Source organism: Chiloscyllium plagiosum, chromosome 12 (assembly GCF_004010195.1).
Source record: "Chiloscyllium plagiosum isolate BGI_BamShark_2017 chromosome 12, ASM401019v2, whole genome shotgun sequence".
NCBI classification, from domain to species: Eukaryota; Metazoa; Chordata; class Chondrichthyes; order Orectolobiformes; family Hemiscylliidae; genus Chiloscyllium; species Chiloscyllium plagiosum.
Window position 1 is genome coordinate 68,038,690 of NC_057721.1, and position 19,621 is coordinate 68,058,310.

Genomic DNA, 19,621 nt, shown 5'->3' on the forward strand with positions numbered 1-19,621 from the left:
GCATCATAATTTCCCTGCCCCCCGCTATAACTCTTTCCCTACCGTGCACACTTATCCCTCTCCATCACTCGAGTAAAAGTCACCGAATTGTGGTCACTGTCCCGAAAGTGCTCACCTACCTCTAATTCTATCACCTGGCCTGGTTCATTACCCAGAACCAAATCCAGTATGTCCTCACCTCTTGTTGGCCTATCTACATATTGTGTCAGGAAACCCTCCTGCACACATTGGACAAACACTGACCCATCTAACGAACTTGAGCTATAGCTTTCCCAATCAATATCAGGAAAGTTAAAGACCCCATAACAACCACCCTATTACTTTCACTCTTCTCTTGAATCATCCTCGCAATCCTCGCACCTGCATACCTTTTGCCCATAGCTCTGTGCATTCCTTTTTTACAGATAAGAATCCAATAAATAAGTCAATTGCAGCTGCCTCTGCTACACTGTCAGGCAGTACTTTCTAGATCCTGACTACTTGGTGTATGAGAATGGTTTCCTCATGTGCCATTGCTTATTATACCAATTACCTTAAATCTGTACCTCCTTGTACTTCCACCATCAGAACAGTTTTGCCCTATCTACAGTCATGGTTGTGGTTCTGTTCGCCGAGCTGGAAGTTTTTGTTGCAAACGTTTCGTCCCCTGTCTAGATGACATCCTCAGTGCTTGGGAGCCTCTTGTGAAGCACTTCTGTGGTGTTTCCTCCGGCATTTATAGTGGCCTGTCCCTGCCGCTTCCAGTTGCAGGGACAGGCCACTAAAAATGCCGGAGGAAACACCACAGAAGCGCTTCACAAGAGGCTCCCAAGCACTGAGGATGTCACCTAGACAGGGGACGAAACGTTTGCAACAAAAACTTCCAGCTCGGCTAACAGAACCACAGCAATGAGCACCCGAGCTACAAATCTTCTCACAAACTTTGAACAGTCATGGTTTTGAATACCTCTATCAAATCTCTTTTCAACCTACTCTTCTCCAAGGAGGACAGACCCAACTTCTCAAATCTAGCTGCATAACTGAATATCCCCACCCAGAACCATTCTCATGAATCTTCGTGACACCCCTCAAAAGCCTTCATAATCTTCCTAAAGTGTGATCCTTAGAACTGTGTGCAATACTCCAGATGAAGGTAAAGTTTAAATAACATTACTGAAATTATGTCAATGACATCCTCAACTTGTTTATTGAGAAAGAAAAGTAGAAAATGGAAACAACGTTAAATGTAATGGCTATTCTTCCTTAATCTCTTCAAGTCAACAATTGTCATCTTTTATTCTCAATTTCCGCTCAGTCTTGCATTGTGCTCATTAATTTGGAAACATTCCTTGTTCTTCAAGTTGTCTTTTAACTTTGATTTTATTTTTTGGCTGCCCTGATGAGAACAGAATATTAAATATAAATCCATTCATACCATCATATTAGTTACATCTTTCAATAGAAATCAAAATTCAATGCTCTCATGAAGAACAGGTTTTTGGAAAATATAAAGAAAGTTAATATTTGTATCCCAGACTCAACTAACACGTACTGATTGACTTGTTGAGGATGAAGGCTGCATGTCAAGGTTCATTCTCTGGATCACTAAAGACATTTGACAGTAATCAGTCTCTCTGAGATAGAATACCCCCTTTTTGAGAGTGTCTTTGCACTGTGAAGGTAATGCAATCTTTCACTTACCCTACTTACAGTGTCACAAATGCCACAAATAGTTGTGCTGTAAGGTCAATGCAGTATTAGCTTCTTTGGTAACCAGCACATTCACAGCTGCACTTGCCACAATTTGCCTTTAACTACAGTGTTTTGACATGCCACCTAACACCATCCCAAAAAAGAGCCTAGGAAGTGGTATACATATCATAAAATAAAAGAAAACATTCCAAAATCTTAACATCTAATGACAGTAATAAGACAGTAGGTTAGGTCTTAACATGTGAAGGTCTATATTTATCGCTCAGCAGAGTCTTGAACCTAAAGCACTCCCGGTGGTAGGTGAAACCCACAAGGAATGCACACTTCTTCCATCATTGTTGGCTTTCAATATATCATAACCAACCAACTGGCAGGCTGTCATTTATTGCCCGAGGAGCCTGTCAAAGCGACAATATTCAAGTGATCTAGTGACACAACACATGTCCAAGAACAGCAGTGTCACAGAGTAGAGACCATCTGAATGGCAATTACAAACAAATGCAGGTGGCCAGCCCAGAAAATTACAAGCTGAGAGCACAGAATCACATTTAGCGAGGATAATAGTGACAACATTTTATTGTTTTCACATTAGGTTCATTTGTAGCTCTGAGACTTCCAGGCTTCCATTACCATTCTCTGCTGACAATAACCACCTTGGGCCTTGTAATTGACTGAAACATCCTCTCTAATAGGGTAATGACTGTAATATTAAGAGGCTGAGCAATTTATTTCAGATTTTTGTGGAATGATCTGTGCATGATAGGAAGGAAATATTCAATTGGGTGCTTTCAGTGTGTTGCTGAGGCATATCAGAATGAGTAATGAAATCAAGTGGGGAACTCCCTCTATAGTTCAGGTTGCTAAGTGAACCAAACACAGGATCCAAGCACTGATTATCCCAGCATGTGCTAGAACAGAAACATATGAATCTAAACATTGTTTGCCTTTTCTGGAAGCAAATTCCAAACCTTTCCCATTCTTTTTATGTTGGAGTGTGAAATAACTCCACAGAAGCCGGTGTCCTATCACCAAGTCACCCTTTATTTACACATGTATAGTACTTGACACTGGTCTGGCTTCCTCAGAGCCCGCTCTCAGAGTGAACAGAACCTCTGACACTTCTGTTTATACCTGTCAGCCAGGCTCACTAATTGCACCAGATTAATTGCCCCAATCAAGGAACTCATATTCTATTATGTCCACCTGGCTGACCTCATTGTAATCATGATAGAGTATTTACTAAGTTTACCCCTGAAAGTTCTGGCTTTAAGTTTTAGGTTATGTCATCAATCCCAGAGTCCCCACCCAGCAGAAATACTTCCTCTGTCTCCTCAATATCTTGAAAATGTTAATCAAGTTATCCCTAGACCTTCCAAATTCCAAAGAATATAACCCTTGTTGATCATCCATAGAGTCCTTAGAATCCAGAGTAAATCAACATTTAACTCTGTCCAAGGCCAGTGGCCTTCCAAGGTGAAGGAGCAGCTTACCATCTTCGATTCTGATGAACAGTGGCAGCCAATTTGTAGTCTCAATCTCAATCATTTCTGAGATCCAAATGACTGTGCAATCTTCTAAGAGGTATTTCAACAAGAGGCCATCTCTGGGAGCCTCATTCAATTAATTCAAGCAGCTGGACTAAGCGGACCAGTGAGTTAATGGAAACACTAGAAGCTCTGAGTGCCGTCTGAAGATTTAGAAAAGCTTGAAATAGGTCAGAGCCATGAGTGCCAGGCCATGAGTGTGACGGAGATGCCTTCCACTGGATGGTATGAGTAATTAAAGGTGCTCCCACTTATCCTTCATCCTGCTACTGGGAGCCTGCTTTCAGTAACCCACCAGGTCTCTTTATTCTAGTCCCCAAGATATGCAATTCATTGGCCTTTTTGATTATTTTCCATGCTTGCTTGAAGCATTTTAATGATCTATCTAATTAGACAAAACGCTTTCATGGAACTAAAACAAAAATTGCAGGAGAAACACAGTAGGTCTGGCATCATCTGTGGGAAGAAAGCAGAGTTAATGTTTTGAGTCCACTGACTCTTCATCAGAGCTTTTAGGAGTTAGGAGGAAGTGGTATTTATGCTGAAAGTGAAGTCTTTTTAGGGGGTGGTGGTCAGAGGTGAGTGGATAGGTGGAGATAGAGCCCAGAAAGAAAGAGAGAGCAATATGAAACAGGTAGATTAACAAGAAGATAATGGAGAACAGGCCAGGACATAAGAAAATAAAACTCAAAGAGCTGCAGATGCTGTAAATCAGAAAGAAAAACATAAATTGCTAGAAAAGCTCAGCAGGTCTGGCAGCAACTGTGAACAGAAATCAGCGTTAACATTTCAGGTCCAGTGACCCTTGCTCAGATAGCAGCCAGAACAGAAGAAAAACGAAATAAGAATGAGGAAATGGGTGAACTGTGCTGAATGCAATGCATATACTATGACAATGGGCTGAGGGGTATGTGAGAATGGATAACCATGCTGAAAGAAACCCATGTCCTAACAGGGCCAGGTGTGGGATGGGTTAAAAAAATAATCAAATGGTAGAATCAGGCGTAAAGGGTATTGAGCTTGATGCTAAGTCCTAGGGACTGCAGAGTCTCCAAGCGGAAAGTAGATGTCGTTCTTTTGTGGACTTCCATTACTTGAACTCTTCCATCATTTAGAAAACATTCTGTTCTGTCATTTGCAGTTCCAAAGTTGACAATCTCACATTTGTCTGTCCCCATGATGGAATCCATTTAGTACAGTTTTTCTGATTCACTTAATCTGTCAATATCTGTTTGTAACTTCATACGTCCATCTACACTTCTTACAGTGTTCACCAGTAAAGTGACCAGTATAGTGGTCACCTTCCTGTCACCAGTAAGTTTGGATATGTGGTTTTCTATTCAGTCATCCAAGTCATTAATAACTACAGCGAATATTGGAGGCCCAACAGTGATACCGCTAGTTACATCTTGCCAATTGGAGTACATTCCAATTCTCTCTGTCCAAGCCAACTTCCTAATCAGGTCAATAACTCACCTTCAGATCTGTGAACTTTGACTTTAGCTAAGTCTCTTATAAGAGGCTTTTTCAAGTGACTTCTTGAAGTCTATATAAATAAGACCCATCGACATTCAACTATCCACTACCTTAGCTACACTTAAAAAAAACTTCAATCAGATTCATTAAGGAGGCTTCCATTTCACAAATCCATACTGGATTTTCTCAGGTCAGCTCATAACTTTGAAGAGTTCAGTGACCCCATCTTTAATTATAGACTCTAGCAATATCCACATGACTGATGTTAGATTAACTGTCTTTAATTTCCAGGACTCCCTCTGCCACCATTTCTTGGCTGACTTGAGTTGGCACAGAGTTTAGAATGTTATGTTTGGCTTCAGTATTTCATATTTCACCATTTAGATATTTATTTAATCAGTCCAGTGAAACAATCAGATCTGTTACAGGATTTACATGTATTTGGAAAGGCAAGGACTGATTCGGGATAGTCAGCATGGCTCTGTGTGTGGGAAAACATACAGTTCTGGTCTCCTTCCTATCGGAAGGATGTTGTGAAACTTGAAAGGATTCAGAAAAGATTTACAAGAATGTGGCCAGGGTTGGAGGATTTGAGCTATAGGGAGAGGCTGAACAGGCTGGGGCTGTTTTCCCTGGAGAATCGGAGGCTGAGGAGTGACTTCATAGAGGTTTATAAAATCATGAGGGGATGGATAGGGTAAATAGACAAAGTCTTTTTCCTGGGGTGGGGGAGTCCAGAACCACAGGACATAGGTTTAGGGTGAGAGGGGTAATATTTAAAGGGACCTATGGGGTAACTTTTTCATTCAGAGGGTGGTGCGTGCAGCGAATGAGGTGCTAGAGGAAGTGGTGGAGGCTGGTACAATTGCAATATTTAAAAAGGCATCTGGATGGGTATATGAGTAAGAAGGGTTGAGAGGAATATGGGCCCAGTGCTGGCAAATGGGACTAGATTAGGTTGGGATATCTGCTTGGCATGGATGAATTGGACCGAAGGTTCTGTTTCCATGCTGTACACCTCTCTGACTCGATGACTCAGTATGGGAGAAAGAGAGATTGAGTAGTTTATAGAATTTTTGAATCCCTGTGGCCCAACAAGTCCACACTGACCTTCCAAAGGATCTCCCACCCAAAACCATTACTCAATACTTACCCCTAACTAATGCACCTAACCTGCACATCTTTGGACTGTGGGAGGAAATCGGAGTACCCGGAGGAAACCCACGCAGACATGGGGAGAATGTTCAAACATCACACAGACAGTTGCCTGAGGCTGGAATCAAACCTGGGTCCCTGGCGCTGTGAGGCAGCAGAGCTACCGTGCCACCCAGTTTAGGGCCTATACCGTCTGCAGTTTTGAAGAATGAGTGGAGATCTAATTGAGGTATATAAGATGCTAATGGGGATTTTCAAAATAGATGTAGAAAGGATGTTTCCTCATAGGGTGGGGGGGGCGGGGTTGCAATCTAGAACTTTATGATAAGAGGTAGCAGATTTTATAAGGGAGATGATGGAAAATTATGTCTCTTATACGGTCACAAATCTGTGGAATTCATTATCCCAGAGTGTGGTGAACATCGGATATTGATTAATTTAGAGAGGAGACAGACAGATTTTTAATCAATAACAGGTTAAAGGTTTACAGAGAGTGTGCAGGAAAGTAGAGTTGAGGCTGAGATGACATCAGCTGTAGTTGTAGCAAATAAACAGATCAAATTCGAAGGATTGAATTGTCTACTCCTGCTTCAAGTTCATATGTTGTTAAAGTGAGCCATTTGGCTTCAATCTCAGCTCACCTTCAACTGTGCTGTACCTCTGGACTCCTCAGCATCCTTTCGGTTTCCCAGCTTGACCCTCAGCACCTACTATACTCCACTATCAACAGACCTCATTTCAGCCCCATCCTCTGGAATCCCCTCTTAGTATATCCTTGTTTAGCGATTCCCTCTCACCATTTAAACCTCAAACCTTAACAGTTTGGTTCATGTTGAAGAAGTGCAGAATATCACAACGCTGCCAGAGCCATTCAAACACATTCAAATCACCAGAAAAGAGAAGGATATTAAATGGAGCTTGAACTTCTTTAATCATTCAATGCCGTTACTGAGTTGACACATGCAACTGAAAGTACAAGATCTGCCAAGTCCAGTAGTCAGAGTTCAAGGGGTTTCACCTTTTTAGGAAAGCATTGAGCAATCCTTTACTTGGTAACAAGGATTCCTACAACCTGGACTCGAAATGTTAACTCTGCTTTCTTCCCACAGATGCTGCCAGACCTGCTGAGTTTCTGCAGCAACAATTTCTGTTTTTGTTCCTATTACCTCACGTTCACCCACTGGATGAATCGATGTTGATATGTTTTCGATGATGCTCCAACTGCTGTAGCAAATGCAAAATGAGACCTCAGCTTTGGAAACATGCAGAGCTGATTCGGTTTTCATGGTTGGTGGTTGAAGCAAGCTGTTGAGCTGAGTTCAATAGATTGGACAAGTGAAAAAAAACGTGTTTTTTTAATCTCTATGTGCAAGATAAAAGGGAGACCTTGCATTTATGTAGCACCTTCCACAAGACAGTCCAAAGTGCTTTGAAGTCACTGAACTACTGTGTTTTAAGGCCTTGTCATGGTGATAATGCAGAAAATGTGTCAGCCAATCTGTGCACGACATGGTTTCACAAGCAGCAGTGAGATAAATGACCAGATCATCTACTTTTACCTCTCAAGTGAGGGCTAGTCCAAGACATGGAGAAGAGTTCCCTGGCTCTTTAAAATGGTGCCATGGGATCTTTTGCATCTACCTGTGATAGGAGCTGAGGCCTTTCCCCAATTTGCCATCCAGACAGCACTCTCAGTGCCCCTCTGAGAAACTCCGACACTGCATGGTTAACGCAGTAAGATCTACAACCCCAAAAAACACATAGAGCAACATGCTAGAATTTGCAAATATCTGCATATGCTGTACCTCACAGCTGATTAAAAGCATATATTGAAGATAGCTTCGAAGTTGCCATGGTAACACTGAGTTGCCATTGTTATTTCATTACTAATGAAAACCTATACCTTACTCAAAGCTTTAAATAATAACTGGCAGGCAGTTTTTTACTTTGAACCCACCTGGATTTATTTACTGGATTTATTGTTCAACAAAATTGTAGTGCAGTGCATTACTCTCAGAGCAAAAGGAAATGGATTTCCATGTTTGCAATTAATATTTATTAACTCTGAAATTTGATGTCATTTTCAGCCTTTGCCATGCACAGTCTGAGTTTGCTTTGGCTGAACTTAAATGGGTATTTGCATGTGAATTTTGTATTAATCAAATCAAAGGAGTTTAGCTTGCCTGAGCTTTTATTCATAGCTCTGTCGGCTTCTCACCATCGGTTTGTTTGTTTTCATCTCGTTATTTTTCCCTTCCCAGATTTCTCTTCACAGGCATAGGGTTAGATCATATGCAATGTAGTTTATTGAAGAAATCTTAGGGTTGGGATTCATCAGCTGACATGTAACTGTGAAATTATCCCCCTAACATTCATCTTTTCAGTATACATGATTTGGATCCCAAAGCTCTGAACACTGGGGCCTTCTGCCAGTCTGCACCTTGTGGTGATATAAAGGTAAAAATAAAGTCACCAGACCTTAAGGCTGGTCTCTTGTCAGAAGGAGTTGACTGGCAGTGGTTTAACCTCAAGTGAGGTTAGGAAGGACACCCCTTCATGGTAACCACAGCTAGAGTAGGAATTGAACCCACACTGTTGGTATCACTCTGTATCATAAACCAGCTATCCAGACAACTGAGATATGGGAGGTGAATTTAGGGATTGTTAGGAATCAAATCTCTGAATAGTCACGTTGGGACAGGATACAGGTATCATTCCGCCTTCTTTCATGTTTCACCTGGGCGGTATGGAGAGAAAAACACTTGGAGCCATTAGGTAAGTTTTGAAATATGAAGATAGGATATCAGCTCCTGTCTTAATTCATGTTTGAGCATTTTAATAGCCAGTTAACAAAACTAAAATCTGGAATTAAGTATCTACTGATGACCATGAAACCATTGTTGATTGATAGAAAAACCCATTTGGTTCACAAGTGTCCTTCAAGGAAGGAAATCTGCCATCCTCACCTGGGGGGTCAGGCTACTTGTAACTCCAGACACATAACAATGTGATAAACTCTCAACTGTTCTCTGAAGTGGCATTTATCCTAAGATTCTCTGAGAAGCCAGGAACGAGATTGCTGAGCCTTTGGCTTTGATCTTTATGTCATCATTGTCTATAGAAACAGTGCCAGAAGACTGGAGGACAGCAAATATTGTCCCCTTGTTCAAGAAGGGGCGTAGAAACAACCCTGGAAATTATAGACTTGTCAGCCTTACTTCGATCATGGGTAAAGTGTTGGAAAGGCTTATAAGAGATAGAATTTATAATCATCTTAAAAAGAACAAGTTGATTAGGGATAGTCAACACAGTTTTGTGAAGGGTAGGTCATGCCTCACAAATCTTATTGAGTTCTTTGAGAAAGTGATCAAACAGGTGGATGAGGGTAAAGCGGTTAATGTGGTGTATATGGATTTCAGTAAAGCATTTGATAATGTTCCCCACATAGGCTATTGCACAAAATACAGAGGCATGGAATTGAGAATAATTTAGCAGTTTGGATCAGAAATTGCCTAGTTGAAAGAAGACAGAGGGTGGTGGTGGATGGGAGATATTCATCCTGGAGTTTAGTTACTAGTGGCGTACTGCAAGGATCTGTTTTGGGTCCACTGTTGTTTGTCATTTTTATAAATGACCTGGATGAGGGCATAGAAGGATGGGTTAGTAAATTTGCAGATAACACTAAGGTCGGTAGAGTTGTGGATAATGACAAAGAATGTTGTAGGTTACAGAGAGACATAGATAAGCTGCAGAGCTGGGCTGAGAGGTGGCAAATGGAGTTTAATGTGGAAAAGTATGAGGTGCTGAAAATGTGTTGCTGGAAAAGCGCAGCAAGTCAGGCAGCATCCAAGGAGCAGGAGAATCGACGTTTCGGGCATGAGCCCTTCTTCAAGAAACTTCTTCAGGCTCATGCCCGAAACGTCGATTCTTCTGCTCCTTGGATGCTGCCTGACCTGCTGCGCTTTTCCAGCAACATATTTTCAGCTCTGATATCCAGCATCTGCAGTCCTCACTTTCTCCTCGAAAGTATGAGGTGATTCACTTTGGAGAGACTAACAGGAATCCTGAGTACTGGGCTAATGGTAAGATTATTGGTAGTGTAGATGAGTAGAGAGATCGTGGTATCCAGGTACATAGATCCTTGAAAGTTGCCACCCAGGTTGATAGGGTTGTTAAGAAGACATACAATGTGTTAGCTTTTATTGGTAGAGAGATTGCGTTTTGGAGCCATGAGATCATGCTGCAGCTGTATAAAATTCTGGTGCAGCCACATTTGGAGTATTGCATACAGTTCTGGTCACTGCTTTATAGGAGGGATGTGGAAGCTTTGGAAAGGGTTCAGAGGACATTTATTAGGATGCTGCCTGGTCTTACGAGGAAAGGCTCAGGGACTTGAGGCTGTTTTCATTAGAGAGAAGAAGGTTGCGAGGTGACTTAATTGAGACATATAAGATAATCAGAGCACTAGATAAGTTAGACAGTGTGAGCCTTTTTCCTCGGATGGCGATGGCTAACACAAGGGGACATAGCTTTAAATTGAGGGGTGATAGATATAGGACAGATGTCAGAAGTAGTTTCTTTACTCAGAGTAGTAGGGGCGTTGAATGCACTGCCTGTAACAGTTGTAGACCCGCCAACTTTAAGGGCATTTAAATGGTCATTGGAAGGCATATCGACGTGAAAGGAATAGGGTAGGTTAGATGGGCTTCAGATTGATTCCACAGGTTGACGCAACATCAGGAGCCAAAGGGCCTATCCTGCACTATAATGTTTTGTGTTCTAAATGCCTAGCAAGCCATTCTGTTCAAGGGCAACTAGGGATGGGCAATAAATGCTGGCCAGCCAGCGACGCCCACATGCCATGAGTGAATAAAAAAACCTATTTCCTGAGCTGTCAGTGTCAACTGGGTGAATGCACAGCGGGCAGAACTGCTTCAGTGAAATTGACAGGCTGGAAAGGTTTTGCTCAACTGACTGATCAGTGAAACTGAAGTTGTATCCAGGTAACAAATTGATGCTTACAACCCTTCTCCTGAGAGTATGATCTTATTGTTTAAAAGGTGATTGTCAACATCTTATAATGCACTTTGCTGCAGGAGACAAAACAGAGCATTAAAGAGTATTAGAAATGTTTATTTTGTGTGGTGAGGGAGTGAGACCAATAGGATAAGGTGTTTGAGTGTTGGCTGTTCAGATGAGCATCTCCTCTGCATAAAGAGAGAGAGAGGAATGAATGGGACTGTATGGTATGTTTTTTTATGAGGAGTGGTGTACAGAAGAATGCTGGAAAAGTCAGAGACTAGGGTTTAACACCTGAAAGTGTTGTGCCACTCACTTTCACTGCCCTGCTGAGGTCCTGTAACGTCTTGGTGCATTGTCTCCACATTACAGGGGACTCTCATCTACTGCTGACTTCCTTAGCAACCTACATGCATCACTTGGTTTCTTGAAGAGGTGTCTTCATCCTTCAGAACTTGAGAAGGCTCACCTCACCACAGCTCCTCCAATCCCACAGCAGGAACTCCATGTAGGAGTGAGAGTGAGGGGGAAGAGAGGGTGGAGTTGGCAACTTTTCCACATTCTGGATTAGTGGTGCTGGAAGAGCACAGCAGTTCAGGCAGCATCTGCAGTCATTGTTTTTACCTAACTTTTCCACATTACCTCTCTAATTCTAAAATTTGTATCTGCCCCAACCATCTTGACCTCTACCAGAATCCTTTTCAAGGAAAAATTTCCTCTGACAGATTTGACGTATCTTCCTGCCTACCTGACTAATAAGCATCCCACTTCCAGGTATTCTAATGTCGTAACTCAGCAAAAAGCCATGGAAAAGTAAGCTCCAGATTCCAATGAGAAACACAACTACCTGCAACTACCTACAGAATCCAACATTCTGGGGGAGATTATCACTTGAAAATTCCACTCAATGTCTTTCTTATTATTCTGCTGCAACTGAAAATTCCACCAATCCTCACATTCTAATTCACATTAATTTGTTATCTGTGACAATTTCACAATATCATCATCCCATTCCATCTCACCAATTTTGGCCTTCAAGGATTCCATTCCATGAATTAATAAGAATCAAAAAATGTTAGACCAGTGGTTGCCCATTTCTCATTATCCTTGAGAAGGTTGCAATGAGTTATCTTCTCGAATTACTGTAGTCCATGTGCTGCATCACACCTACAATGCTTTTAGAAATGGCTTTTCAGGATTTTTACCCAGTGACAGTGAAGGAATAGTGATATATTTCCAAGTCAGGATGGTGTGTGATTTGGAGGGGAACTTGCATGCTGTAGAGTTCCCATACATCTGTTACACTTGTCTACTAGGTGGATAGGTCAAAGGTTTGGAAGAAGTTGTTGAAAAAATCTTGACAGTACTCACTGCGACTACTGTACACTAGGACAAAGGTACATTTAAAATACTCCATCACCGGTTTATAGGTTTTGTTCTTATATGGAATGTGTTAGCTTAATATCTTTTGTACAGCCAAATAAAGAAAGCTTATAGCAAGCTGGGAAGCTCAGAACGAGATCAGGCTGAAATTTCTCTGCAGTATGAGCTGAGGAGATGGAAACTAAGGTACAATAGCACCATCACTGGCAGGTTGGTGAAATTACATGGTCAGTTTACACCAGTAGTTTGCATTATTAACTTATTCAAATAGATTATTCTGTATCAGGAAAAGTTGACACAAAAACACAGTGACAGGTTTTGTCAAAAAAAAATGTGCAAATGTAAGGAATTTAATATAAGGTATTTAGATTTTAATATGACTCAGCAATGGGGGGAGGATTGGTGACCATAAATAAGCCAGCAACCACCCACCAGTAGCTGATTAGTAGACAATATAACAATAATGCAGGAAGGTGATGTCATAGTGATATTATTGCTAGATTATTAATCCAGAGATCCAAGTGATATTCTGGGGATCTGAATTCGAATCCAACCATGGCAGATGGTAAAATTTGAATTGAATAAAAAAAATCTAGAATTAAGAGTCTAATGGTGACTATGAATCCATGGTCAATTGTCAGAAAAACCCATTTGGTTCACTAATGTCCTTTAGGGAAGGAAACTGCCATCCTTTCCTGATCTGGCCTGTATATGACTCCAATGTGGTGGGCTCTTAACTATCCTCCAAGTAATTAGGGATGGATAATAAAGGTTAGCCTAGCCAATGACACCGTCATCCATGATTGAATTATATCAAAAATAAGCAGTGAGCCATGCACCTGGAGAATATCACAGTGTTTAGATTAGATTAGATTACTTACAGTGTGGAAACAGGCCCTTCGGCCCAACAAGTCCACACCGACCTGCTGAAGCACAACCCACCCAGTCCCATTCCCTTACACCTAACACTGTGGGCAATTTAACATGGCCAATTCACCTAACCTACACATTTTTGGACTGTGGGAGGAAACCGGAGCACCCGGAGGAAACCCACACAGACTCAGGGAGAATGTACAAACTCCACACAGTGAGTCGCCTGAGGCAGGAATTGAACCCAGGTCTCTGGCACTGAGGCAGCAGTGCTAACCACTGTGCCACCATGATTCTGAGTATGACTATATCAGCCATGCTAATTTTGGCTCAAGCCCCAGATGTTATTATGGAGGACTTAGTATGGGGTAGCACAGTGGTTCATTGGTTCGCACTGCTGCCTCATGGGACCTGAGTTTGATTCCAGCCTCAGGCTGTGAGGAGTTTTTACATTCTCTCAGTGTCTGCGTGGGTTTCTTTGGATGCTCCGGTTTCCTCCCACAATCCAAAGATGTGTAGGTTAGGTGAATTGGCCATGCTAAGTTGCCCACAGTGTTCAGGAATGTGTTACTTAGGTGCATTAGTCAGGGGTAAATATAGGATAATAGGGGAGAGGAATGTGTCTGGGTGGGTTACTCTTTGGTGGGTCGGTGTGGACATGTTGGACATATGGATTTGCAGGGTCAACAAGGCTGAGTGCACCCTGGTACCTCAATTGATACCATGTGGTCTATCCAATCTTATTCCTTTTTGCCATTTCTGTGGTGGGTTGTTTCAACTGAGTGGCTTGCTAAGTTGTTTCAGGGAACAATTAATACTCACTTTGCTGTGAGTCCAGTCTCCAGTCTCGCCTGCAGACTTTCTTTGCTGAAGGACATAATTGAACCAACAAATTTAATTTTATGCCAATTAATGATAGTTTCACGGCATCATTACTGAGACTATCTTTTAATTCCAGAGTTTTTAAGAGTTGATCTTTCATTAGTTAAATGAGTTCAAGCTCTGTCAAGGATTTGAAAGTTTCCCCAAGACATTAGACTGGGTCCCAGGATTACTAATCTCATGACAATATCACCCTTCCCTGTTATGTTCATTGAAATGACTTTCCCGTGCTCTACCTAAATCACCTTTTCTTGTGGTCACATCTAATCTGTCAATTAAACTGCTCGGCGAGTGATCTGTATCCCAAGCTTCTGCTGTTTTCAGTTTTCCCATTTTTTTTATTCATTCACAGGATGAGCGCTGCACTGGCCAAGCCAGCATTTATTGGCCAGAGGACAGTTAAGAGTCAACCGCATTGCTGTGCATCTGGATCACTTGTAGGCCAGACTGGGTAAGGATGGCAGTTTCCTTCCCTAAAGGACATTAGTGAACTAGATGGGTTTTTCCAACAATCAATTCAAGGTCAACATTAGACTCTTAATTCCAGACTTTACTGAGTTCAAATTACACCATCTGCCGTGGTGAGATTTGAACCCCACGCCCCCGGGACATTACTTGGATCTCTGGATTAACAGTCTAACAGTAATACCACTAGACTATTGCCATCTCTCACTAGCTGAGAAATCTGGATTGAACACAAAGCCAGGCAGTTTATCTGAGAGTGGTAGTTCACACACGAACAGGGATTTCTATTATATTTTGTACCATTATGGGTTAGATTATCAGACTTTTGAACAGACCTTTCAAATATTAATTCTGATCTCTCTCTCTCTCCATATTCTCTGCAGGTGTAACACTGTGTTCTGCACTCTGTTCTGCTACCCTAATGCACTTTGTATGGTACAATCGTGTGTATAGCACGCAAAACAATACTTTTCACTGTATCTCGATACGTGCGATAACAATCAATCAATCAATTATGGTGTTAACTGTCTGACCATTGAACATGGCCTTGGCACAGTGCAGGTAGGAAAATCTGGCAGGGATTGGATTTTCCTTTTAATAAAAACAAAATTAGGCATATTTGCCTACTGATGTGTATCCTCTAAATTTGATCAAAAAATGTCTGCTGTGACATTATAAAGGCAGATCTTACTCCATAATGAAAGAAAATGTTTGCACTTGTATTGTGCATTCCAGGACTTCAGGATTTCCCAGAGTATTTTGCATAAAAGTACTTTGCTTTGAAACATGATCACCATTATAAAATACTGCTGCAAACCAAATTGTTTGTTTGTGTGATAGTTGAATGAGTTGATTAGGACACCAGGGAGACCTCTTTTGCTCTTCTTCAAAATAATTTGGCAACATTTTTTGCATCTCTGGATGCAAAACAGACAGAGCTTTGAGAAAACAGACAGAGCTTTGGTTTAATGTTTCATTTAGATACTATCTCTAATGGTGCAGCACCCTCAAATGGCCCTAGATTGGAAACCTAGATTTTGTGTTCAAGTTTCATGTTTCAGACTATCAATGTACAGGGTAATCGAACTGCACTTCAGGTGGTACTATTAAAGGACAAATCCTGCTTTTTCATTTATGGGAAATACTGTTCACCATCCATGCTGATTACACTTTCTCATCATCTGAGCCAAGACCCTGTTTCATTAATGTCCTTACGTCATGCTTCACTATCAATACTACTTGAATTAAAAATCACACAACACCAGGTTATAGTCCAACCGGATTATTTGGAAGCACTAGCTTTCGGAGCACTGCTCCCTTGTCAAAGGAGCAGCGCTCCAAAAGCTAGTACTCCAAATAAACCTGTCTGACTATAACCTGGTGTTGTGCCATTTTTAACTTTGTCCACCACTGTCCAAAACCAGCACCTGCTCATCATGAATACTACTCGAAGTTAGTTTCCATTTTGCCTGTTTTTTTCAAAGGCTGTGTACCTTAAATACTTATTTCAAAACTCAAATAAAGGCAAAAGACTGTAGATGCTGGAAATCTGAAACTAACATAGAACATAGAAAAGTACAGCATAGTACAGGCCCTTCGGCCCACAGTGTTGTGCCAAGACTAATCCTAATCTAAAATAAACTAATCTAACCTACATCTAACCCAGAGAATACTGGAAAAACTCAGTCAGACTGGCAGCTTAGAGTGAGAGACTCAAGAGTCATATCAGACTCAAAACATTAACTGTTTCTCTCTCCAAACATTTTGAGTCTGGTATGACTCTTCTTCAGTGTCTTCCTCTCTCCACAAATGCTACCAGATCTGTTGAGTTTCACAAGAATTGTCTGTTTATAATGAATATTAATTTCCTAACCATATCTCTGCAACAGTTATTCAATCTAAACTATTTATCTGCATTTCTGTCACTAATACATCTATCTCATTGCACTAATACATCTATCTTCATTCATTCAGATACAAAGTCTTTAGATTTTCTTTTCCAGCTTTATTTGTTGATGAACTGTCAACTCAATGTCCCTTCCTATCTGACAGTCCACATCCTTACCCAAATCACATTATGCAGTTTTGTCTCATCTTTTCTTTTTGGATTTCAAATGTCCCATCACCTGAAACATGGTTAGTTTCTATCTCTGTTAGTTTCACATCTTATCCACAAACCTAGCCATAGAATTCACCAGGGCCCTGATCCAAGTCCTCTTCTGGTGGAGCTCATTCCAGCATGACAGCTCCCTCTTTCCCAATTGCTGGGAGCAGTGGTCTGTGAAAATTGACACTTTCAGTTTTTGATCGTAATATCACAACCTTCTTCTTTACACAACGACCAATCGACTCAAGGAGTAGAGTTCTAGATAGGTCAGCAGCCGTAAAAGTCTTGGAAACTTTTAAAGATTAGCTAGATCCTATAATAGGGAAAACCATGGGATCTTAATGGACCTCTGGATGCATATGTCCTTTGACACATATCAATGACAAATGTCCAGGGCTTCATGTAATTTTATTTGACATTTAACAGTGTACAGTACTTTATAATATTGGACATCAAATAACTGACTAAATTTGTCTCTTTCTGCCCAGACTGATTGTCAGTTCCCATGGAGCAGGACGTAGAGAGCTCTGTGGCTGCTCAGCAGCCAAAGCTGCCGAAACAAGTGCGAGAGGATGCCCCAAAACAAATAGCCACAGACAATCACCCCGTCAAAAGGAGTATCCAGAGGTACGTGCGCAAGGACGGAAAATGTAACGTTCACCATGGGAATGTCAGGGAGCGGTACCGTTACCTAACTGATATCTTCACTACATTAGTGGACTTAAAGTGGAGGCTGAACCTACTCATTTTTGTCATGGTCTATACCACCACTTGGCTTTTCTTTGGAATGATCTGGTGGCTTATTGCCTACATACGAGGGGACCTGAACCACATAGGGGACTCTACTTGGGTGCCCTGTGTTAACAATCTCAATGGCTTTGTCTCAGCATTTCTCTTCTCAATAGAGACTGAAACTACCATCGGATATGGGTACAGATTCATCACAGACAAGTGTCCTGAAGGTATCATTTTGCTCCTGGTCCAATCTGTCCTGGGATCAATAGTCAATGCCTTCATGGTTGGTTGCATGTTTGTGAAAATATCGCAGCCCAATAAGAGGGCTGAAACGCTGGTCTTCTCCACACATGCTGTGATCTCTGTACGTGATGGGAAGTTGTGCCTAATGTTCCGAGTTGGGGACCTGAGGAATTCACACATTGTGGAGGCTTCAATTCGTGCCAAACTAATCAAATCAAGGCAAACCAAGGAAGGAGAGTTCATCCCACTCAATCAAACAGACATAAACGTTGGCTACGACACAGGGGATGACCGTCTCTTTTTAGTCTCACCACTAATAATCTGCCATGAGATCAATCAGCAGAGTCCATTCTGGGAAATCTGCAAAGCCCAGATGGCTAAGGAAGAGGTGGAGATTGTAGTAATCCTTGAAGGAATGGTGGAGGCGACAGGTAAGACATTTACATCCAGTGATAGTGTGTAATCTTCATGTATCCTCTGGCAGAAATCAATCGGGATTGCAATCAAATTTTGAAAATAGCAATAGGCAGTGAAAGATGCCATTTGGGAGGAATAAAAAAACCTTTCGTATTTCTCCAGTTAGTACTTTGCAACTCGTAATTCGCACAAATTAATTCATAATGTGTGAGAGTTGCTGGCAAAGTCAATAAATATTTACCTTCTCTAATAGTCCTCAAGAAGATGGTGGTAACCTCATGTCTAACTTAAATACAGCTCAGCTCCTTAGGCTATTTCAAAGGAGTGTTAAGAGCCAGCCACTTTGTTGTGGATCTGGATCCACCTGTGGGCCATGATGAGTCAGAAGGAGCAGATTTCCTTCCTTCAAGGAGATCTATGGGCTGGACAGGTTCAACAATCTGGTCGCTTTACAATCACCACTGCTGATACTAGCTTTTAATTCCGGATCGATTTTGCTGTAGCGATTGTGGCCAACATCACCACTAGGTGGTGCACTGCAAAATCAAAGTGTGGTTTTTAAGCCTGCATCGTGTGCCTTTTATTATAAATAAATATATAAGAGCCAAAAACATGAAAGAATATTAGGGAAGGAACCCTTGAGATTAGCCTTCAAAGTTGACTGTTTAGAATTTTGCATGGCACATTTTCGTTGTATCTTAATAAACCATTTGTGAATTTACTGTCATTTGTCCAGCCCTTCGCTCCCGTAAGGGACGTTCCATTTTAACCCGCATGTACTTAAAATGAGGTGGGTTCATGTGGTGTAATGGTCCCCACCTCTGAACCAGGTATCAAGTCCCACATGCAGCATTGAAATGACAAGTGAACAGGTTGATTTGGAAGTATCTATAACTAGTCTCAGCACTTACCTTTGATTTTCTTTTTGCAAACAATTTCTAATTAACCTGCTCAGAGTTGCTATTGCTGGGACTTGAACCCAGGCCTCTAGGATCCAGAGGTAGCACCTCTACCACTGCACCACACAAGCACAGCACTTTTTAATGTTCAGGTAGAAGGCTATTCAGAGATAATGGCTTTAAGTTACAGCAAAGATAATGTGTGCATAAAAATACAACCTTTTTTTTGAAGAACAATGCTGAATTTACACTAGCAGCTGTATGTCACTAATAGTGTGAGCTCACAGGTGCAGCTGTATATATGTAGCTCTGGGAGCACACACTCTGTTATTGAGAATTCAAATTCCTCAGCTGCCCAGCAGCATATGTGAAAAGAGAAACAGCATTAATGTTTCGAGTCTGATGTGACTCTTCCTCCGAGCAGTCACCCCATAGTGCAGGATACTTGTTAGATGTTCAACAGCGACCCCTTTTGCAGCAGAGAGTGCGTCGTGTTCTGAGATTTAACTGCCCAGCAGCACAGCCAGTGACTTGTGAAAGGTAAGTATATCTGATAAGTGTAAGATCAGTGTGCCAGGTGTTTAAGGATTATGGTGCTGGGTGGTTAAGGGGATGTGGTGCCAGGTGGTTAAGGGGTTATGGTGTCAGGCGGTTAAAGGTTAGTGATCTGGATGGGTCGGGTGCAATGTTAGTGATAGAATGCTTAGGATAGGTCCAAGGCTGAGGGGAGTGTA

The 19,621-nt window shown here is 41.5% G+C and overlaps 1 protein-coding gene across 3 annotated transcripts in view; it reads left to right on the forward strand.

The window, feature by feature from the left end:
• Positions 1–19,621, forward strand: part of kcnj6 (potassium inwardly rectifying channel subfamily J member 6) — a 127,698-nt gene that overhangs the window by 71,662 nt on the left and 36,415 nt on the right. Inside the window, exons 1-2 of one of the 3 annotated variants that reach the window (XM_043701345.1) lie at positions 14,432–14,472; positions 17,082–18,002. In XM_043701345.1, coding sequence (XP_043557280.1) covers positions 17,099–18,002 — 904 coding nt within the window. In that variant the 5' untranslated portion in view covers positions 14,432–14,472; positions 17,082–17,098. Of the gene's footprint in view, positions 1–14,431; positions 14,473–14,976; positions 15,048–17,081; positions 18,003–19,621 lie in introns of those variants that run through there. The other 2 variants (XM_043701346.1, XM_043701344.1) reach the window with 2 other exon arrangements.